Here is a 25242-nt window from a genome sequence, read left to right as displayed (position 1 = left end):
AGTGACACTGAAGGTTGAGGTAAGTCAGAACTAACATTTTTGCATCAAGGAAAGAAACGAGAGAACTCAAAAAAGGTCAGTGGTGGAGAGTAGCCACGTAAGACTGTGTCACCTGCCTGCCTCAGTTACTACCAGGGCATACCATACTACCATACTTTGGCTTAGAACAAAAATGAATGTCAATAATGAACCCAGATCAATCAAAGAATATTGGATATGCTCTATAGATATTACTAAAAGTTTAAAATGAGCATAACAGCCTAAATGAATTTCAACTAAATCTGTGAAAATAGGAACAGGAGTTTTATGGAAGTTTTGCTTAAGAGGGAGAGATACATCATTTCATAATGATGCAAGGTATATTATATCTTATGGTACTATAGCCTTCATTTCACTTTTTACATTGCATTTATGACCAGAATAAGTCTTTTGTCACAGCCATATAAAATGCTATTGCTAGGTCAGATCCATTATGTAGTCTCAAACAAAACTGCTGCCAATTTACCTCAACACCATATTCCCATAAAACCAGGTAGGGAAATAGAATAAAATGAAAAACTGACTCTTGGTGAGATTTATTTTTAAAGGGGTTCCTTGTGAATTTCTCCTCTAAATACAAAACAACACAGGCTTGAACATAATTAAATTAGTTCCCATATTTATGCTTAAAAACTCTTAATATGTCACACCTATAAGAAGTATCTTTATATTCCATTTCAAGCTTTCAGGGAATAAAATAATCCAGGTATATGCTTAGCATTATGGCTGCCACATAGCTAGAATTCTGCAGATGTTAAAATAAATAATTACTTTTTAGTTTTAATTCCTTATCTGAAAAGTGGAGCTAATATAAGGCTTTTAGTATCTAAAGGGATTCTTGTAATGGCTAAGTGTGTGTATATGTGTGTGCATGTATTCTTTGAAAATTATAAAATATTTGTTAGTAATACTAATTTAATGATTTTTAAAATTGAATGAATAGCCTTGTTAAGGATTTGATGTCTTAAAAAGTGCAAAACAAGCAGTACATTAATACAAATTCATGTATTTAATAAGTATTTATTGAGCCCCTTGTAAGTATAAGATACTGTTGCTGCTATAGTTGGGGTTGGAGGGTAAAAACATGTGTTCTCCACTCTCATTTGGGTCAAAGGAAGATATTTAAATAAGATTACCAAATGAAATAAGAATTGTGAAACAAAAATGTGTTGTTATGATAATGATGATTTGGAGGATCAAGGGAAGATTTATTAAGGAACTAGGTTTAATAAATTGAGAAGGTAGTAAAAGAACATTCCACATTCCAACAAGAAGAAACAGCAGGTGTGAAGCACCTGAGGGAGAAGGTATCTGGGAGCAGTTAAGACCCAGAAATGGCTGCAGTGTAGCAAGAGAAGGGTATTCAAACAAGTGCCAGATCCCAGAAGGCCTGAAAGCCCTAGCAACGAGCTTAAATATGATGCTCCAGAGGAGGTAGAGCACTTCAAGTTTTTGAGTGGAAGAGTGGTAAGATTATAGCTGTGTTTTGCAATCAGTCTCTTTTAATAGAAGTAACTACCTTGTAATGGAGATACAATAAAATTCAAGACTTCAAAATCTCTGTCTAAGCAGTATATCTAGGATTACTACTATCAATATGTTCCTAGTGGTTTTTTTTCTTCTTTAGGTTAAGAAAAATTGATTTTCTATAAAAGTAGAAACTCAAACTGTAAGCACAGGTTTTCAAAAGCAAACATGGATTCAAATTTTGTCTTCAAAGTTTGCTTGCCAGGTGATCTTAGAAAAATGATTCAACTTGTCCAAGCTTCCACTTTGTTCTAGCAAATTGGAATCTTAAGACCTCAGAGGGCCATTGTCCTATTTGAGATATCCTTAACACACTGACTAGCATGTAGGAAGCATGAAGTTAATAGCAGCCATTATGAATTATGATGTGAGTTGCCCCTAGAGTGTGACCATGAATCTTTGCAGTTATTTTAAAATATCCAGTCATATTGTGTTCATGAGAATTAGTGGGATCTCAACTGAATGTTTCTTTAAAAAATAATCCATTTCTGCTGATGGAAGTAGTGGAAAAACTTGCAAGAATGCAGCCTGAACTCCTTGAGGTCCCACTTAAATGAAAATAGTACCCACTAGAGCTTCCACAATAGCCATACTCTGAAAATTTGTCCTCACGATACTGGCTGAACTGCACATGTCCCAAACAGTAGATAGCAAGTCTTGTGGATTGTTGGATAACAAAAGTTCTCCCTCTTCTTTTAAGTAGTGAATATCTGCAGAGACACAATGACATAGCTTATCTAAAAGTGGAATCTATTCAAGTTTGATTAAATTTTTCTGTGACATTTGCATTCTTATCTCTGGTGACCAAAAAGTCCATTACCCCCTAGGTCTGCAATCTCTCACTTGCACACATGTTGCTCATCTGTGTTTTCTCTTAATCTGTCCATTGCTATTACTATACACACCACTTCTAATGTTGCTTTTTTTCCTTTGCTATATCCACTTCACACTTTTAGCCATCTAACTGTTAGCTGGGACCTCCGGCTTTGGTGATGATATGTCCTCCACCTCTGTACAGGTTTAGCTATTTTATTTTTCTCTGTTCTATCATTACAACTACCATCACCATAGTGATGTTCATCCTGAATTAGAACCTTTAAAGTATGTGTGAAGAAGTGACTGTCAGAGGCTACAAAGGTGGAGAAGGATGTTTCCAGGGCTTTTCTTCAATGTTGTGGCCACAAGTCATTAACATGTTGAAATAGTACCACGTCCATTAGCGAATAGCCCTTCCAAGGAGCTTCCTGACTGCTGCCCAGTACATTCCTGGACCTCTAAACTTCCCCAGGATTTCAAAGGTCTTCAGGACCCTGTGTGAGCCTGTGTACTTTTCAATTGGTGTATGCCCTTGAGGTGAAAGCTGCTGAATGTTTTCTACTCCAGATTTATTATTAGCTCCAAAATATACCCGAATTCCACATTTTTTAAGAATTGGGGATTGTCCCTTAATTCTTGAGAAGCTCTTAGCCTTACTTACCCCAGTGTAGTGGCTCTGTGTCATATTGAGGAATAAAACTGGGGCAGGAATCACAAATGATTTTATAACTTCTCCCTCTCAAACCAGTCTATATGGAAACAAAGCATCCTCACTGTGAGAGCAGTATCAAGTGCCTAAGGATCTATTTCTTTCCTCCCACACGTAACCTAGATCCCGCCTGCTTTCCCTTCTTTATTGTCCTCAATGACTCAAGATGCCCTCTAAAACGAATAGTACTTTCCCAAAGAGAAATGCAAGGTGTTTATTTTAAAATCCTCAAGGATATTGAGTGAATTTAATGTACTTTTGACTTATGCAACTATATCTGTGATAGGGTTCATGAGAAACTGTGATTAATTTTTCTCTTTTTTCCTCCTCACACTGTATTTTATTTTGGTCAAAACTTCAAAACATAATTCATACTTCAGATGATGATTCTGAAACACTAGATTGTATGCTTCCCTGTGACACATTTCATAATCTGTCAGGGCAAACAATTTCCAAGTTCAGCTGAAGCTAATTGCCTTCATAGATCAAATTGTTAAAAATTTGAGTTATAGTTTAATTATGTGGAATGAGAATGCTTGCTTGTCTACTCTATAAACCATTCTATTCTGTTGTGAAATGAATAGTTCTGAAAGGAACTGCTCCTTGTAGAGACTTTCAGCATTTTGTAGGCCTGCATTGATATATCTCTGAGTCATCATGCTATCGAATTTGTTCACATCAAAAATCTCTGAGAGGAAAAACAGATATTGAAAATCCATTTGGAAAATGATGTCATTAAAGGGATCAATTAAACATCAAACAAAATCCAAGCATTTATGGAATTTCAGCTCAGATTTTCTCATCCTTTGTCTGATATTCAGAGTAAGGATTCAGTTAGTCCATATGGCTACTGCTGGCCAACAGCTGTCTTGGAATCATAAATTCTGTAGGTACTCAAGAGGCTTAAAGTCTCATGATATGATCTTGCCACCAAAAAAAAAAAAAAAAAAAAAAAAAAAAAAAAACACCTCAAGAATGTTTGAAGTTTAGGGAAGAAAAAACCTATATAGTTTTCTTGCACAATGAGAAGTGTTAAATGTGTGGACAACGGAGTTCTTGAATTTGCAAAAATATAAATGATTATACTTTGTCAGAAATCAGGAAAGATGAGAAGATTGAAGAGAGAAATCCAGAGACCCAGGAAGGGGGGGGGTGACCTGAGTCAGTGTAGTTTACTTAATGACAGTTATTATAAATCCTTTTAAAGAAGGATCAGTACTTTCAACATGTAAAAAATTATGGCATTTGCCAGTAAATGGGTGGAGCTGGAGAATATCTGGCTAGGTGAAATAAGCCAATCCCCCCAAACCAAAGGCCGAATGTTTTCTCTGATATTAGGAGGCTAATTCACAATGAGGTGAAGAAAGGGGTGCTAGGGAAGAATAGAGGCGCTTTGGATTGGACAGAGGGGAGTAAAGGCAAGTCGGGGGGGTTTGGGGTAGGAATGATAGAAGGAGTCAACATTATTATCCTGTGTGCATATATGACTACACAACTGGTGTGATTGTACATCACGTACAGAGAATGAAAAGTTATACTCCATTTATGTATGATGTGTCAAAATGCATTAAACTGTCATGTATAACTAATTAGAACAAATTTCAAAAAGAAAAAAGTGAAATAATTCAAGAAAAAATAAAAAAATAAAATTGTATTTGTTAATGATGACAAAATTACTAAAGGTGAGTTGATGTAGAAGTCAAGATAACTCACTGTTCTAAAGGTATTATGTCCTTTGTAAAGAAAGAAAAGTACTTATCTTATCAAAGTTTCATTGTTGGGGTAAGGAATACAGTTGGTCTTAGGGTCTACTACACACATAAGTATTCACATACGTGTAAAATTATTTCATTTATAAGTATCCTTACTATATGTGATTCACTCAATGTTTTCTGTTCCATTAAAAAAGAGTCCTGTTTGCAACTCACTAAAGAGATTTCATGAGTTGAATTGAACAGAGGACATAGAAACATACTCATTTTCTTGGTCTCCTAGGCCCAAAGAGAATGCAAAGTTGCCAATAATTCCTGTTCATTGTGGTAACCATCCCTCTAATTCCTTTAAGAATTACATCTGGGCCCATAGCAGGGAACTTTTATACCTTTGTGTCAAATCCAAAGTACCTGAGAGACAGGTTGGGAGACAGCCAATCTTGTGGCTTCATACATCCAGGTGCAAGTCATAAATTAATTCCCTAAATTAAGCTCATTCAGTCTCAGATCTTCTTGCCCTGGGCACTTTCACACTTATCCCTTTCAGCAGTGTGGGAGCTTGTAACAATCAGATCTAGTTCCTTATTAAGGCAAGGACGAATCACACGTCCTCAGGATACACCCATACAAAGCTATCAGAAGGAGGCAGGGGCCTGCCTGCTATTCTGCCCCTACAATGTCTGTCTTATCCAATGGTGGTCAGGTTAACTTATACTGAATCCCAGGAGTTCAAATACAAATGGGTGTCTCAGCAGAGATGAGATTCTAATAGTACAATCAAGGCAGATGGGAATGTAATGATTCAGGCAGTAACCACAGGCCTAGCTGAGGCCCAATGATGAGAAGAAGATGCTAATGAAGATCTTGCAAAAGAGTGCTGCAGGCAGAAGGCTCCTTAAGTACAAAGTTCTGATGAGAGACCCAGCCTGGCAATACAAGTCTAGCATGTCTGAAACTGAGTGAGGGTGACAAGGATGGAGAGGCGAGGGGGTGGCCAGTCAGAATGCAGGGAACTGAAGAGACCACAGTAAGTTGCTTATGGTGTTAATTGCACCAAGAAATCATTGGGATATTTTAGATAATAGAATGATTTCAACTGATTTATTATTTGAAACTTTACTTGGTTGCAATGAGAATAGATGAACTGATATGTGGTAGGTGAGTCCGAGACAGGTAGACCAAGTAGGAGGACTTAGTCTTAGGAAGATGTGATTTTTGTCTTGGAATAGGGAGATAAAAAAGGGGAAAAAATGGGCTTGGGTCAGGTATTATAGGTAGAAACAATACTAACGGGCCATGGACAATGCTAAAGATGGGGATTGAGGAAGACTACCTAATTCATGCCATTAATATTTTTGGAGCTTCTACTTAATCCAAGCACAAGGTGGGTACTGGAGATATTTTAATGAAAAAAAATCAGACATGATTTTGCTTTCATAGGACTTAAAATCGATTGAAAAATATCAATACAAGTAAATTATTAACTGAAAGCTCAGGAAAGGGCAATAAATATAGCTTTATGGTATTATTAGTTCAAATAATGGATCTAATTTAGCTAGGTTCTGTGTTGTGGTGGGATGAGGCGTGTGTGGGTTGGTGGGCGAAGGTGGCGTGTGTACAGTAGGTGATTGGCCAGGTCAGGCAAGGAGAAAATCCAAAAGGGAAGAAGGTTGTCACAAGGTGAAATATGAAAGGGTGTGCAGCATTGGGAGTATGGAGGCTTGGTGGTGGCACAGTTGAGGAACTGCCTGCAGGGCAAAGTGAGGGAAGGGTGCAAAGAAACCATGGCATTGAGCAGGTTATACACAGTCTTATAGGCTGTGTTAGAGAGATTGGCTTTTATCCTAACAAATCTGGAATCCTTTACAAGGAAACTAACTAAATGCTAGGGTTTCTTCCCATTTGAAGCTCTCTGTACTTTTGTGATTTAATTTGAGATAAGAAACTGGCAGAGCTACAAATTGAACCTCAAAAATAGTGAAATTGCTGGCTTTTGGTTAGCATAATTGGAGTACCTTTCAGAGAATCAGCATGCATGGTCTTCTCCTCCTCAGGTACAGTGAAATATTTCAGGGGAGCATAGACATTCCAGTTCTGGTGTTATGACACCACTAATATTATCTTTCTCAAACGTGGAATGGCTTTAGGCACTGTCCCATAGGCCCCTCTCTGAATCTCTGAGTTTTATGAACTTATGCAGCATGGAAATATGTTCAGTGAGTGCTTATGTAAGTGAACTAAAATAATTGATATGACATTTGTGAATGTTAAGTTATAAAATCTATGTCAGATGATATTAAAAAGATTATTAGATAATTCAGATGAACTAAATAACTAGACTGTTTCTGGATATTTCTGCTAACCTCTCAATTCTCTAAGATGAAGTAATGAAGAACGTGAACAATTTAGAATTGCTGTTCTCAATTAGGTTCAAATGTGCCTCCAAAACATTAATTGGCAATGTCTTGGGACATTTTTTATTTTTACAACTAGGACTGGAGTGCTACTGGTATCTAATGGGTAGAGATCAGGGATGCCTATGTCAGACAGGGTATCCAGAACAGCTCCCTAAAACAAAGAACTATCTGCTTCAAAACATTAGTAGTGCTGGGGCTAGGAAACACTTACCTTTGCAACTTTTAATAGGGACAAATAACTTTTTCTTTTTGATGGGAAATAACTCTCATATGAATATGACTGTGTTTTTAAGGAAGGAGAGGAAGGAAATGATCTCAGATGAGCTAAGACTTCTTCAAACTTATTTGCATTTTTTTCAAAAAAAATTATATATCTGTAGTATTATGAGACCATAATAAGTTGCTGCATCTCCTCTTCTTGAGGTGGCATTTTCCTACTGAATATCCAGTGACCTCTTCTTCATCCTTTAGGTGGGACTCAAGAATCCTTTCCAGATGAACTATGGGGAAAAGTCAGGTTTCCTCAAGACTTTTCTCACTTAACCCTGGGTTTTAGTACAATGTAGCATTGTGCATACTGAATAATTTTGAGGTTTTGAATAGTCTTGGTTTAGGAACCAAGTGATAAATAAGATGAATTGTAAGATAAATAAAGCTAAAGTAATATTACAAAATAATAATATTTTATTATATTTTCTTCTGACTACTAATAAAATGTGAGTTAGAGGATGTAGTTTGGGTCCCAAACCAGATCATTTAATGGGGCTGAAGTAGCTATCATGTTACAGAATTAGAGACAGGGACACAGTCGCTGCAACAGGAAGAAGAACTTTCCCCTGGAGAAGCAGCCAAGGATGCCCTCCTTCAGGGAGAAGCTCCCTCCACAGCGAAGAAATAAGAAGCAGAGATGAGCATACATTGTGGATTACTTACAAATTGATCAGATAAGCCATGTCATCATGTCATCTCCTTTAGTGCAAGAGTGAGGGAAGGAAAAGAGAGGTCTGGGTTTTATTGAGTTCCATTCATATGGGAGGAAACATCAAGAGTGGGACAGATGCCGGCCTTCCCCCTGCCCAACTTCTGCAAATTGTGACTCTCTGCTTGTCACTTTTAGCTGTTACCTGTGCTATCCAATTCAATAGCTACTAGAAATGTGTGGCTATTTTAAATAAAATTAAACACACTTGAAAATACTGTGAAGGCTCAGCAACCCAAGTAGCAAGTGGCTACCATGCTGGACAATGCAACTGTAGAATTTCTACCATCAAAAAAAGGTCTACTAGGTGTTGCTATTAGGAATTTTGTCTTAACTCATCTTTGTGTAATCAATGCCTATAAGAAGGACATTAAAAAATGTTTGAATGGATATAAAAAGCAGACTATTGTGATTTTGTTTTTCAAACCTCCATGTTGTAAAGATCTTCCAATTCTAATGAAGCAAGATGGAAATCAAACATAGATAACCTTGCTAAATAGAATAAATTAGGTAAATAATGTGCATCCTATAATCCTGATTTTGTTTATAAATAATTATTTATATGTATATGTGTATATGCATACATATTTATAATGTAGGAAAATAGTCTTAAAAGGTACATAACAGATTATATGTACCATATAATGACTGAGATTGACAAGGAAAATAAGGAAAAACTTTGTTAACTAAAAATCTTGTTTCTAGGCAAATGAACTAATTTGAGTGAAAAATAATAAGTGACAGATTAGGTAATATGTTAAATTTATAAATACATAAGGAAAATATGGCTATTTTCAATATCAAATATTATTGAAAGGTCATTTTAAGATAGAAGAGAATAAAGTGCTAAGAAAAAATGGTATTGAAATATAAAGACAAATAGTAGTGATTAGTCTAATGGATGTTTTGTGTAAACCATGAAATCTGTTTCCTAAGTGGTATGTAAGGTAATATTTTCTTTCCCAAGACATAGCTCTCCTGCTAAGCTGCAGAGAAGGATGGGGCCAGATGGTACCATTACATTTTTCTGTTTTTCCTCCTGACCCAGCAACACACTTTCTTCCACCTTTCCTTATAGAAATTACTTTTGTTTATTGCAGGAGTAATCTTCACCCTGGGAATGGACTTAGTGGTGATATCTGAGTCAGACCCACTGGCTGTGATAATCCTCTTACAGTCTTAGCTTGCTCTTCATTTGATAGTTTATGCTGGACAGATGCTGGACCAGAATTTAGCCCATAAAATTAAGACACTCTGTTTAACAGGGCTAAACCTAAATTGCTCAAGCAAAGACATTAAGTCATGAAGTGGTGCCTTAAAAAGTATCTTGGGTCATTTAATTCACAGTAAAAGTAAACCTAGATTCAAATGAAGATTTTTTTTTTATGTGCCACAGTAATTTTTCAGAGGGAAAAAAATAAGCTATCATTATGAGAATGGTAAAACAAAATGAGAATGACAAATAAAATTATACAGAAAGATTGGTTTAATTAGTAGCTCTGCTATTTCATTTCATGTTAGTTGATAGAAGAAAAAAGTATTTTCATCAAACAACTGAAATGAGTGAATTTAAAAAGATAAATATAATTACCAAGAAAAATGACATTCACAAAACATTTTTAAATGAGCATTGTAGATGTGATATCTTTGTAATGATTGCATTTATTGACTATTATCCGTTTTCAGATCACAATAGATTCTCAGCTTGGGAGAAGAAATTCCTTCAGGGTGACTGCATCCCTGAGGACTGATATTTGAAGAAGTTGAACTGTTTTGTAGATCACTCCTTTCTTAATATTTTCTCTCACTATTTCTATTTTTCAGACTCACTATGAAAATGGGGAATATATTATCAGGCAAGGAGCAAGAGGGGACACCTTCTTTATCATCAGCAAAGGAAAGGTAAGCTTTGGTGGCACCAGAAGTGATGGAGGAAGGCAGCCCGGGGTATTCAGCAGCACTGCAGGAACACAGGTGTTGATCTCGGGTTGTCCATATCTTCTGACTCTGACAGAGAAATATTTGAAAATGGATCTTCTAATGAATGATTTAGGGTGAAGAAGAGTGTAACTTGGAAGACCAGTAAGTAGCCTGAGTGCTAATAATCATAATAGTTCTTATAGAGGACACTGGTAAGTCTGTGTTAATAGAAAGGTCTCCATAAAAACATTACCAAACTTCTTTCAACTTAAAAGAAAATAAAAAATAAAAAGAGATCTCCCAAATTAAAACCATACAACAATAACAATAACAACAAAAATAACTAAGGGCACCTAAAAGATCCATCCAGTCTTCAGGAGCAGTAACATTGATATAATGAAGCATCTGACTTTTAAAATCAGACAGTGTAAGTTTGAGTTTGCCTTTAAACTTACTCAATTTAGTCACATGAGGCAAATTGCTCAACATTCTGAGGTCAATAAAAACATAAATGTTTCCATGTTGTATTGTAGCTTCATGAAGAATATTGGGTAAAGACTAAGAAACTATTAAAAGTGGCAAAGTATAGGACAAGTAATAATAGGGTAGACAATGAGTGTGAATGAAAACTAATACTTTACTCTTTATATTGTTTTGGTTTTTCAACTATATATTTCAATGTATATTACAATTTATATTTGAAAACTAAGAAATTGAATTAATCCTGAAATGGAAATTTATCTTAATACTCTACTATCATATTGCTAAAAAAAATCTTAAATTTCTTTCAACAGTAAAACCATAATCATTTTTTAACATTGTCTTTATGCTATAGTCCAGGATTAGAACTTATTTTTCTTTTTCATATATTATTCTTAAAAAGTATTTCTGTCTCTATGCATTAAGTGTAGAAAGAGATGGGGAGATAAATGCATATAGAAAGGAACTATATGACATTTTTATAATTGTCACTTTAAAAATTAAGTAAATGTAATTTTTCTAATTTAAAAAGATGACTGACTCTGGTAACTTATAGCTTATCTTTTTAATTTAATTTTATTTTGGGGTACCAGGGATTGAACCAAGGGGTACTTAATAACTGGGCCACATCCCTAGCCATTTTTGTTTTGAGACAGGGTTTCACTTTTTAAATGACTTAGGGCTTTGCTAAGTTACTAAGGCTGGCCTTGAATTTGCAATCATCCTGCCTCAGCCTTCCAAGCAGCTGGAATTACAGGCGTGTGCCACTGTGCCCGGCTATAGCTTGTATAGAAAGATTTACAGAGCCACAGTAAATTAGATGTGTGAAATATTCTAAGTATTTTTGAATTACATTTTAGAGAATCCTATTTGAACTAATTTTGAATCAACAAAATGAATATATTAGTGTTTACACCAGTGACACATCCCAATAAAATGAAGAAAACAATATTTATACTTTAATTATATCTGTTTGTTTGACTTCAATTACTTTAATTATATCTGGTTGATATCTTTGTTGTCATGGAGTAATCTGTATGGCAGGATTTTGTGACCATCCAATTATTGCAGATTTCCAGCATTGCCTGAGAAAGTAGTAATCTTTTGTAACCAGTTTCAGCTGAAAACAGGTGATGCTGTTTTATGAGTTTTGTAATGTGTATAGTAGAAACAGCTTGGAAGTTAGACTACAGAAATCAATTCCTTTGACAATATTTCAGTGCATTGTGCAGATCCTGGGAGAGAAAGAGTGATATATTAGACTCTTGACATGGTCATGATTTTTTCAAAACAGGCATGGATTTTTTCTTGTTTTTTTAAGTTGCACAGTTAGCTCCTGTGAGTCCTAATTTTATCAGTTGATATGAAAATTATATTAATGCATTAGAATCACTATAAGATACAGAAGGTGAGCATTCTTAAGTCCCTGTTGTAAAAATTAGGAAAAAGAAATGAACAATGATAAAATAGGTTAGGATTAGCAGACAAATAAGTTGTAGAATTTTCTAAAATTGTGTGTCTTGTTTCAGGTATATTGGTATGCATCTGTTTTCCCATGCATTTGTAAAATTTATAAAGTGTAACCCTGGTGAAGATATTTTTCTTGTTACCATTGAACAGACTTTTTAGAAAATGTTGTGAGATAAAAGAAGACACAACAGTGGGCTATGGAGTTACAGATGGATTTTTTCTTGTTTAGTTTCATTTATTTAACTGTGAAACTTTTTTATTTAAATGTAAAACATTTTTTCATTCTCCCATTAAGTACATCCAGACTAAGAGAGACATTATAGACTTTGAAATACTTGTTTCCACCCCCCATTAAATCCACACAAAGTGATTTTTCTAAAACTAGAAACAGAGTGCTTACAGCATCTGCTGCTTGCCTTAGGTAGAAGCTGAGTTAGTTCTCTGTATTTTAGTCAGTGCATTCCAGTAGCCCAGAAAAATGACTTTTACCCTTAACAGTAGGAGGAAGCATTGAAGAATTCTGTGTGTATCTCTGCAGTGGTAAAGCCTCTAAAAACTATTTCTCCATTCACAAGTTAAACCAAAATTAAACAGGATTGGATAAAACACTTTCACAATTCCAAGAATAATTGAAATGCATTTTCATTTTTCTGGTTCTATTCAACATGTCTTATATGCAACCAGTAGAAAAAACAGATTAAAAAATTCTTATCTATTAAATGACATTTAGATGTACATGGCTTTGCTTCTTAGAATTAACAAGCATTTAAGCATGATGATTAAACATATTAACATAACGCTCAGTATTTCTGAATATGGAAAGTGTTCTCTTATGTAAATTTTATTTGTATAGGCATATACATGTTTGTGTATATGTGAAGTGTAGTAACATTTTCTTTTATATTAAGAATAAGATAAAGATACATGCTATCACCATTTCTATTCAGTGTGATATTAGATATCCCAACTATTATGTTAACTTAAGAAAAGGATACAATATTTAGAAATAAAAAGTTATTAAAGATGATATGATTTTAGCTTGTTTTTATGTAGATAGATATATTATTAAAATTAGTTATAATTTAGCTAGATCAGTACTGTTCAGTATACTATACTTTTCTTTATTAAAATGTTCCATGTATATACAGGCTAATTCAGTGGCCATTATGTCTCATTTGATATCTAAATTAAAAGTAGCTAAATCAAATATTCAATTTTTTAGCACCAGTAGCCACATTACAATAGATGTATAGCTACATGCAGCTAGTGGTAATCATATTGGACAGTGCAGATCTTGATATTTTACTATCATTTAAATATTGAAAAAAATGAATCACTTAATAAAACTCACAATATGAATTGTCTAAAGAACAATTGAATTATCATATCAACCAATTCAGTAAAGCCATTTGCTAATGCAACATCTGTTCAGAATAAAAATTCTCAGATAGATGGCTTCTACAATGTACCTACAGTTAACATAATTAATGATGAAACAAAAAGCAATAAATGAATGAGAACAGTCAGTGAATAAGGGAGTCTTTTCAACAAGTAGTGTTTGAACAATTAGCAGGCCATAGGCAAGAAAGAAAAGTAAAACTGGACCTAAACTTCATACTCTGTGTAAAAATTAAATAGAGAATGATAAAAGACTTAAAAGCAAAATGTTCATCTACAAACTGTTTGGAAAGAAAATCTTTATGATTTAGGGTTTTGTAAAAACAAAACAAAACAAAAAACCTCCTAGACATCATACCAAAAGCACAAACTATAAAGAATAAAAGGTAAATTGGGCTCTATCATACTTATGAAATTTTATTCTATGAAAGATTCTGTTAAGAGACTAAAAAGATAACCAACTAACAGGGAAAGATATTTGCAAATTAAATATGTGCAAAGGGCTTGTATTGAGCCTATATAATCAATACCCCCAAACAGAACTACCCAATTTTTAAAAATGGACAAAGGACTTGAAAAGATACATCAGCAAAGGAGATATAAAAATGGAAGATGTGTCATGAAGAGATTCTCAATATCATGATCATAGCAAAGCTGCACATGAAAAACCTGAGATACTTAACAGAATGTTTAAAATGAAAAAACCAATGTATTATACAGAGTGCTAATGAGGATGCAGAGTGATTGGAAATGGTAAAGCCCATCTGAAGAGCAATTTGAAATTTTCTCATAAAGTTAAATAAAGCAATCGTACTTTGTTGTATTCTAGAAATCTGAACTATAGTTTACATAAAAATCTATGTTACAATGTTTATAATTTCTGTGTTCATAATTGTGAAACATGGTAAATATGCTTCAACAAGTGAATGGGTAAAGCAACTGTGATATTCATTCAATGGAATACTGGGCAGTAAAAAGAATAAACTATTGAACTGCATAATGACTTGGATGAATCTCAAAGGCATTATGTTGAGTAAGAAAAAGCAATCTCAAAAAATTAAGGATTATGTGCTTCCATTTAACTGGCATTCTTGAAAGGAGTAAACTAGCCTGAGGCCAATAGACTTTTGGTTGCTAAGGTCAAGATTTGGGGTCGATGTGAGTATAAACACATACATGAGGGAATTTCTTAAGGTGATAGAATTGTTCTGTGTCTAATTGGGATGCAGGTTATACAAATTTATATGTGCATTTAAATTCATAGAGCTGTAAACCAAAAGCAAAATTCAGTTTTACTTCATGATAATTTAATAATCTATATGCACTTCTAAATATTGATAATATTTTGTTAGAAATGTTATTTTAAAATCATTTATTAAATCAAGTATCCAGGAATAAAACTAATAAAAATGCTATGTCCTTTTACGAGGAAATTTTATTTGAGATATCATCATTAAAAGCAGAAGATCAACATAGGAAAATATTTGAAAGGAAAAGGAACCTTTAAGGAGATAATTTAGTAGATATTTTGATTTAGATTAAGGTAATGAAGAAAACATGACCATAATTTTCCTCAGGATTAGACAAATAAACTGAACCCAGATATAGATCCAGGAGTATGTGGAAACTTGATTAAGACAACACAGGCAATGGAAATTAAAAAATGATTATACATAGGAACATAAAAAATTTGGTTACTTACCTCACACCATGTAAAAAAGTCAATTAAAACTTAAGTATAAAAGAAAACAAATCAGAAAATAATTTAAAAAACAATTCGAATAATTCTACCTTCTTGGAGTAGGGAAGGATTTCTTAAGATTTTTAAAAAATAGAAACAAGGATAACATAGTTCAATGTGATTACACTAAAATTAATAATTTCTCCAACAAGACATGAAGGTAGTAAAATATAAACCAAGTCTAAAGCATCAACAGTAATAAAACATAAATACAATAGAACAATAAAATGAATAATGCACAAAAAAGTAGACAAAAGGATGATCAGACACATCATCAGAAAAGTAAACACAAAGGATCAAAAAATATAAAAATGCTTCATCTCCATTATCACTCAAGAAAATACTATTTGCTATTTGTCTTCCTAGAAAAACAAAGTCCTACAGTACCAAGTCCTGACGACTGTATAACATAAGATGAACTTTCATTTATTGATGGTATGAATGTGCATATGTATCATAAGTGAGTCAGTACCTAGTAAACTGAAGATGCATACTTAATAAACTTGCTCTTTATTCATAAGTATTTACCTACTACCCATGGACACCAGAAAACATGTAGAAGAATGTTCATAGAAACAGTGTTAATATCACCATAAATATATATATATAAATATATTATATATTATATAAATATATAAAACTAAAATGGGAAGCAAACCACATCATTCTAATAGAAGAATTAGCAAATTGTGTGTATGTGTGTATCCATATATATATGGATACACAAATAGCAGAAATGAATTTTGGCTAAATATATTAACTTGAATCAATCAGAAACCCAAGGATAAGGCCCATTAACTTTTATTTTAAATAAGACAACCTACCAAAGTTTCCACATCTATAAATACCTCATCACTATGCAAATGAATGTCTCTGTGATATAGCTTTGTAGTAAATAAGAGTGTTAAAAACTAAATTTCCACGGTTTGAAATGCTGTGTAGAGGAGTAATCAAATGGATCAGTGGAGAATAATAATTGAATTCCTTCCACCTTACATAGGCTACTGGTACTAATAAAAATTCTGGTCATTGACATCCAATCCTAAGATTCAGAAATCTGAAGCATAGTATTTTTAAATGTGTCTAAGTGTCTGGCATTGTCTCAAGACATTAGTTTTTCTACTTCATTACATTTTTCGGGTAGGTGAATTTTAACCATTTAACTTTTTGGATGACACATAGACAGTATTATGAATATTACAGAGCTTAAGATAGAAGTGAATTAATACAAAGGTAAAACTTACTCTATTTATGTCTTTGTTCATGCAACAAGAAAGCACTTACCTTCTATGGGTTGTCACCCATGTCACAAGTCCTGTATGCACTGGGAAATCTTGTTATAGTAATGAAGTTTTCTGTTAAACAATTATGACAATTTATTATGAACTTCTTACAAATTGTAGAGAATGCCAGAAAAAGTCACCTTTCTTTGAAGAACACACTATTTATGTTAAAAAAAGACATGTATGTGATTTGTATATCTTTTTAAAAAGAAATCCTGTTGAATGAAGCATGTGGATCACAAGGGCTATATAGCCCAGAAGAGCCTGCAGTGTGGCTTTGTGAAAATGGGATGGGTCTTTGAATGAAGGTTGGGTTCTTCTGAGGGAAATAGAAATTTCTTAGAGAAGCTGGATGTGCATGCAGAGGTGTGTAGAGAATGCTCATTGCAGGAAAAAACAAAAAAACAAAAGAACGTGGAAACAATACAAATGCCCAACTTGAAAGAAAATGTATTTATACAATAAAACTCTAATACATTAAAATTAATAAGCATGTAATAAATAATTAAAACAATATTTAGAGAAAAATACATTTCAGAATGATACCTGTGATTATTCATATATTTTAACATATCTATGAACATATCTATGAACATATAAATAGATTGATAGAATGCTCACTGTTAGAGTGGTTGCCTAAGAGTGTAGGAAAATGAGAATAGAGGAAGAGTAAGTGAAATTAAGATTACCTAATATATTATTTCTTAAAAATAGCTTGAAATGGTAACAAATGTTTTAGAATAATTTCTTGTCATTGAATTAGAATTTGTGATATTATTCTTTGAACTAGTTAATGGTAATCTAAACTCTTTTTTTAAAAAATAAAAATGTTTTAAAAAGCAGTAATGAAATTAACCTTATCAATTATTATTCACCTGATCCTCCTGGATATGCAGCAGACTTAGACTTTATTGTTTCTTTTTGCAGGTGAATGTTACTCGCGAAGACTCACCTAGTGAAGACCCAGTCTTTCTTAGGACTTTAGGAAAAGGAGACTGGTTTGGAGAGAAAGCTTTGCAGGGGTAAGTGACCACATGTTGCACAGTTTTTTGAATCCTGTGTTCCTGTTTTAAATTTGGAATTCCTAGCAAAATGAGCCCTTTCTTTAGTACTTAAAATATAATATAGATACAGACCTATGACAGTCATTTTTATTTATTTTCAGTTGAATTTGTAATCTATTTGGCTAGACCATAGAATTGATTTGTCACCATTTAATCAATCATTGTTATATTAACAAAAAGATTTCTAAGATTTGTGTTCCCTAATGGCAATCTCTATAATGACTCTTAAAGAGAGAAGTCTCTGCAAAATTACTCTGTACAACAATTCTATTTAGCTTTATAGGGACCTAATGGGCTGAGAATTTCAAGATCCCTAAGCCTAATTGTACAAATAATGGATCATAAAGCAGTAAATTCTTTCTAGTGTTCACCTCTGGGTGATCATTGCCATTGCCATTATGGGGATGGAGATGGAAGAGGGAATTGGAGGTGGTGATAATGAATACCTGGATCCAGTACAGATGAGCTCTGAAGGCTGGACACAGGTATACTTCAAGGTGGCTGAAACTCCATTTGTAAACTAAGACCTCAAGAAACAAGCTCTTGAGATTTCTTCCCATACATCATAGGGAAAAAACCGAGTTGACCGAACCATTCATTTTGCAGAATGCATGATAGTTGTATTTGGGAATCATACTCTCATTTTCCAATAAGCAACATATCTTAATTATCAGTAAATATAGATAGGCCTTTTCAGATATTTGTTCTGTATGTATATGTACCACTTGAATAAGAAATAAGCAATAAACATTTATTTTTTGTATCGGATTCCAGATACAGAAGTGTATATGGCAATAGGATGTAATTTACAATCAGTTTTGCTTCCATTTCAAATTGTGCCTTCATTTAAAAATTACATTATAAACATTTTGCTTAAAATTTACCCAGAAAAAAATAGTTTAAGGAGTTTTTATTTTTAAAGCTATAATCAAATGGTAGGTTTTATCTTTTTTCTTCTTATTTCACAGCAACAGAATGAAACAAACATATCTTAATAAGACATCTTACTCAGACCATTTTTAATCAAACACACTCAACTTTTATTTTTATTTTACTGATATTATTTTATCCTTATCTGGTGAACATGGATTTGCCATTAGCTATTTCTAACATCAAAATTGGAAGAAATAGCATATTGGGTGTAGGTCCACAAAGGAATGCAATAAACGTGATTTTCCTAGTATGAACACCACAATCCTGTCATCTGTATCTTAATTTTTCTTTCTTTTGATTATTGAATATGTAAAAGGCTCTGTAGAATGATACCAGCTGATTTCATTGATCCAACAATAAATGCCTCTGGGGAAAACAACATCACTTGCAAAAGATCCAAACAAATGAAAAGAAAGAAAGAGAGAAAGAGAGAAGGAGAGGGGGGATGGGGGGGAGAAAGAAAGAGAAAGAACAGAAACATTTACAATCATTTCTAATTAAGATCACAAGTAGAAAGTCAGAAAACAAGTTATCATTGGGAATCAACAGATTTTCATATTTTCTTTAGTAGTTTATTGTCACTGAATTTTGACGTCAATTAAAGAAGACTTCCATGGTAAAAAATTAGTTTAGTTTCCCAAGGAATGACCTTGAGAATATGGTTAATGAAAAAGTTGCCAAATTTTGCTCTAATATCAAAGTTTAAATAAATAGTACATTTGGATTGGGTCCTTTCCAACACATGAGAATACTCATGGACTATCTGGTAATAGAACTTTCTTTTGCATATATTCAGTCCTCTCCACTGGTCATCTTAACAGGCTATGGAATAACCAACCCACCTTCCTCTCTTCATCCAACCCCACAACTTCCCTCCATAGCCACTCCCATTTTATTCTGACCGCTCCTTTTTTCTTACACCCTTTATTCTCAGTTTTCCACTACTAAGTGTGACTTTATTGGTCTCTTTTAAGTACTAAGGTCTTTGTTTTTTATCTTTATTTAACTATACTTTTTAGCACATTTTACTATTGATTACTCTTTTCTTCTTAAAATTTTCCCATTTTGGGGACTATTTAAATTATTAGCACTCCTTAGCATTTCTTATTTCATATCCTTTTATATATTCTTAAAGATAACATTTATTACTAAGGATGGAGGTGAAAAGAAGAAAATTTTCTGTGGGGATACCTGAAAAATCAGTATTTTCCAGTTATCAAAGTTTGAGTTACCACTTTTATGTTTTCTCGTGTAAGTCTCTTTCTCTGCTCTTGATACAGAGAGCTTCTCTCTCAAATCTCTGATGGTCTTGAATGGACACTTGTCAAACGTATACATCACTCACTCAGAGTCAACAAACTTATACCTTTTTATGATTTGTGTCCTCAAGCCCTTTGCTTTACTTATTTCTGTTCCTGATGATTTTTCCGCTTTGGCGGTACTGGGAATGAAACTCAGAGCCTCAACATGTACTAGGCAAGTACCCTACCACTGAGCAATGCCTGCAGACCCCATTTTCTCCTTATTTATTTTTGAAGGAAACATCCCTTAGAGGCAGCTTCAACACAAAGTCTTAATTTGTTTTCTCTAGATTACTTCCCCTATTCATCCACTTTTCTTGTCCTTTTCATTGTCCCAGTTGCCAAGATCCTTATGTAGTTGACTCTCATTGTCTGTGTGATCTCATGGTTTCAGAGGTCTCAGTTCATAGATGGCCAACTTCACTGCTCTAGGCCTGAGGTGAGACAGGACATCATGGCAGAAGGAGGCAAGCATCACAGGACATGACAATCATGTCATGTCAGTAAAAGAGCTTATTTCATATATTAAAATACATCTGATCTGATTCTAGATTCTTGCACTTATCAGATATTCAACAAGTATTTGTTGAAAGAATGAATAGATTAATGAATGAAGAGATGAATGAAAAAATACCTCTCTAATGATACCCAATATTTCAATACATTCTGTCATTGATTACCTTCACTACTTTAAATTGTTTGGTGATACCTAAATGGATTTGAGCTCACTTGACTATAGGGGGCAGGTTAGTCATGTAAATGAATAAAAAGGATGAATAAAGCAGAGACGCAAACTGGAAAACTTTGTGTAATGGACAGCAATTACTAAACTCTAATTTATTCCTTCTCTATAATGTGATCTCAACTTATTAAGAAAAACAGAAAAAATAGATTTTAAAAATATAAAGTATAATTTTTAAACTCTGTTGGGAAAACAATAGCAAATATACAAGCCCCAAATCGTTTCTGAAGAATGTTGGCCTGTAGACTGCCATTTTATGAATTCTGTCAATCATATGTGCCTCTTTCAAAACTGTATCTACCTAAGCTTATTAGGTTAACCCTTATTGATCATTTTCTTGATCTGAGTTCATCACAGTTCAGTGTTTTCATGTCCTATGTCTGTAACTTGTTTTTCACCCGTGTTTCTGTGTTCTTTTGTGATCTTTTCTTTCAATTTCAATGTTTCACACAAGAAATTCTAGTATTACACAAATAAAATTGATTTGTTTCACTACTTTCCCTCAAAATAGTTTGTTGATGGATAAGACCTCAGAATATAAGTTCTTTGGGCAACTGTGTACTGTATATCCTTTGGGTAATAGTTATTCTTATGTGAAAACCCTATAATTTTTTACAGTGGAAGAAAAATTTTATAGTCAGCACTCTTTCTGAGTATATAACAATGCATTAAAGATATGTGGTTTTCCAACAAATAAAACTTTTATGTATTGAGAAATTTTGTTTTATCCCCTGAGTGTATGTTCAGCAGATTGTTAAAATATTGTAATTGAATGAAATGAAAACATCATTGAAATTTAAAAATTTGAGATTGCCTCATACTTGTATTGATTAAGGACAGTAGATAAATGAATGACTGATGAAATGTGAACTCAGCCACCTATTCACTGTGGACCACTTACCTGTAGAAGTAACAAGATTTATTTCTTTCTTGGATGGAGACAGTGGAGTCATAAATATAGATCTTTATTAAACTATATTATTAATAGCCACTAACTCATAGCATATCATCACTAGAAAAATTTGAGTCACTTATTCTTTCACTTTGGTATCAAGCAAACTAAATACTGTTGTTTGGCTAATGTGTCATTTTATGTTGATAATGGTTATCCATACCAGAGAAAGGGTGAAATATTTTGTTTGGGGTATAAATACTCCCTATATGCATGAAAATCAGTTTTGCTGAAAAAAAATATTTCAGGTTTAGTCCAATAATAGGAGTCAATCCATTTACACTCTGACTTATTGCTCCACATTTCTACCTGAGTTGAAACCATATAGAATACATGTAAGCCTCACATAATGTTGAATTCTAAGCCAAACATTACCTTTGCATATCTAATGAAGGAAAATAAATTCAAGTTAAACCCAAGAAGGATGCAATTGTATTCAATATATTCAAGTTCAACCCAAGAAAAATGCAATTGTACTTCTTGGCATCCACCTTTCTTTCTGCTAACATTTGAGTCTTTAGCATCTCATACAATTAAAAGAGTTTTAGCTCAAAAAAAAGTCAGACTTCCTGAATTAGAGTTCTATTATATACTAATTATGAAACTTTAGAAGGTTTTTTTTTTTTATCTGAAATGGAGATTATAGTTGTACCTAACTTTGGGCTTGTTCTGAGGATTAATTAAGAGGATATTTGTAAAGTGATTTGATGAGGGTCTAAAATATAGTGTAATGCCCATCACCATCATCTTCACATCACATGTGGTCATTCTTTCTCAAGAGTGTTCTGCTGCTATTTGACAAGTGTAGAGCACTTGGAATAATTGGAATAGTATTAGACTGTGAGTCTGTCACTCACTGCTTACATAACTTTGAACAAGTCTCCCTTTCTGAACCTGTAAACTAAACCAATTGAACTACACAGTCTCAAAGTTTCCATAATGCAGAACCTATGATTCTCTAAGATTTGGCTGCTCTACAACTGGACCAGACCTCTGGATGCTAAATGTAGCCTGAGGCTCCCTGTAAAATGGTGGCATTTAATATCAGACCACTATCATCAGGGCCTTCCCTCCAGGAACTATCCCAGCTGTTGCCTCTCATTCTGAATTCCTGTGCCACATGCCAAGTCCTGTTCATGTTAATGCAAAAACGAATGAGCCAAAGCCAGTTTAACAGACCTTGCTATTAGAATCTGTACTTCCCTGGCTTCTCCCTCTTGGATTATGATCTTGGGAATGTTACTTAACATTCCTGAACCATCTTGATTTTGGCTTATGCTTTTTAAAAAAATAACAAAATCATAATAGAGAATATATTATATTTAAATTTGATCATCAATCATATATTTATTTGGAAATACAAATTTATGGATAGAATTCAAACTTTATTTCTACCCTCCACTAGTGCTTTTCTCCACTAGTGCATTCCTCCCAATGTCACCATTCTGATGTAGGTTATGTATATTACTGAACATGTGCGTGCACACACACACACTCATAAGCATGGACTCTTATTTGTATTTAAAATTTTACTTACGTGAAATTTTACTCTGGATCAATATACACTTTTCCCTTTTTTCTTTCTGTTGTCATACTACATTTGCATCATTCCTTCATTAGAAGTATTACATTCTTTTTATTCTTAAATGATCTTTAGATTTTTGTATGCACATTTAACACATAATGGCAATCGGTAGCTATCTCTTTCTTTGTAATAGTACAAATATCTTAGTGTATTTAACTCCAAATTTTTTCCAACCCATCTTCCACTTAGTTTCCTAGTTTACAGTTCTACCTGGTAGATAAACCCCTGAATCTGAGTCATTATATTTACCCTATTTTTAAAATCGCCACTGAAATCTATTTATTTAACGTACCAACGACTTCGTCCTTTCTTGCTTCTTGCACTCATTTTATTCCTTTTGAGTTTATTTTTCAGTAATCTTTATGTGCTTACTGTCTTTGACTATACATAAATGAATATTGGTTTAGGTATAAAGATGGAGGTCAAATTTTATTTTTTTTTTGACATTTTACACACTATTATATTGTCTTTTGGCATGTATAATCTGTAGGCATTCAAATTACCATTCCTATTTATGTAGGGTTTTTCTTTCATGGCTCTGTCTTTGACACTACACGTTTTTGTCATAGTCAATGTGGGGACGGATATGTTTAATTTACCCTTCATGTAAACTAAGTGTGTTCACTCTGAGAATGAATCTTTCTCAATTCTAGAAAATTCTCAGCATTATCTCTACATTTTTCTTCTCCCCACTTCTTCTACTCTCTTGTTTTGGAACTCTTAATAGTTTGGATTACCCTCCTCATCCTACTATCTTTACTTTCTTATTCATATATTTTTATCTTCTTTATATTATTCTGTGCTACATTTATAATGGGATTTGGACAGATTCTTTTAGGTAATCATGCAATTCTCTATTTTCCCTTCAACTGCATTAAGTCTTAAGTTCATTCAATTCACTGGGGTTGATTCCAATGACTATTTTTTAAAGCTACCTTTGGAATTTTTACTTGGTCACCTCAGTGGTTAGATTTAGGAACTCTGATACTACCCTGCATTCTATCAGATCATAATAGGATGAAATTAGAAATCAATGATAAAATAAAAAGTAAAGACTACAACAACACCTGGAGACTAAATAATATGCTGCTGAATGAACAATGGGTTGCAAAAGACATCAAGAAGGAGATTAAAAAATTCTTAGAGGTGAATGAGAACACAGAAATCTCTGGGACACTATGAATGCAGTACTAAAAGGAAAGTTCATTGCATGGAGTTCATTCCTTAAAAGAAGATAAAGTCAACAAATAAATGACTTAACATTATATCTCAAAGTCCTAGAAAAAGAAGAACAAATCAGGCCAACATCAATTTAAATGGAAAAAAAATCCCTCTAAAAACTGGAACAAGACAGGGATGCCCTCTTTCACCACTTCTATTTAACATAGTTCTTGAATTGACCAGAGCAATTAGACAGACAAAAGAAATTAAAGGAATACAGACAGGAAAAGAAGAACTCAAATTAACACCATTTGCTGGAAATATGATTCTATACATAAAAGACCCCAAAAATTCTACCAGAAGACTTCTAGAACTAATGAATTCAGAAAAGTATCAGGATACAAAATCAACACCCATCAATTAAAGGAATTTCTGTATATCAGTGACAAATCCTCTGAAGGGAAACAAGGAAAACTTTCCCATTTACAATAGCCTAAAAAAAACTTGGAAATCAACCTAACAAAAGAGGTGAAAGACCTCTACAATGAAAACTACAGAACACTAAAGAAAGAAATTAAAGGAGACCCAAGAAGATGGAAAGATCTCCCTTGTTCTTGGATAGGCAGAATTAATATTGTCAAAATGACCGCACTACCAAAAGCACTATACAGATTTAATGGAATTCCAATCAAAATCCCAATGACATTTTTCATAGAAATAGTAAAAACAGTCATGAAATTAATCTGGAAAAATAAGAGACCCAGATAGCAAAAGCAATCCTTAGCAAGAAGAGTGAAGCAGGTGGCATCACTCTACCAGATCTTAAGCTATACTACAGAGCAATAATAACAAAAACAGCATGGTACTGGCACCAAAATAAACTGGTAGATCAATGGTACAGAATAGAGGACACAGAGACTTACCCACATAATTATGGTGATCTTTTATTAGATAAAGGTGCCGAAAAATACAGTGGAGAAAAGATAGCCTCTTTAACAAATGGTGCTGGGAAA

The 25242-nt window shown here is 33.5% G+C and overlaps 1 protein-coding gene across 2 annotated transcripts in view; it reads left to right on the top strand.

Moving 5' to 3' along the window:
• Prkg1 (protein kinase cGMP-dependent 1) overlaps positions 1-25242 on the top strand; it is a 1145359-nt gene that overhangs the window by 933249 nt on the left and 186868 nt on the right. For both annotated transcript variants that reach the window (XM_076834291.1, XM_076834290.1), the window contains exons 6-7: positions 10024-10101; positions 17419-17513. In XM_076834291.1, the coding sequence (XP_076690406.1) occupies positions 10024-10101; positions 17419-17513 (173 nt within the window). The remainder of the gene's footprint in view (positions 1-10023; positions 10102-17418; positions 17514-25242) is intronic.

Source organism: Callospermophilus lateralis, chromosome 15 (assembly GCF_048772815.1).
Source record: "Callospermophilus lateralis isolate mCalLat2 chromosome 15, mCalLat2.hap1, whole genome shotgun sequence".
NCBI classification, from domain to species: Eukaryota; Metazoa; Chordata; class Mammalia; order Rodentia; family Sciuridae; genus Callospermophilus; species Callospermophilus lateralis.
This window is presented reverse-complemented; position numbering and strand designations above follow the sequence as displayed.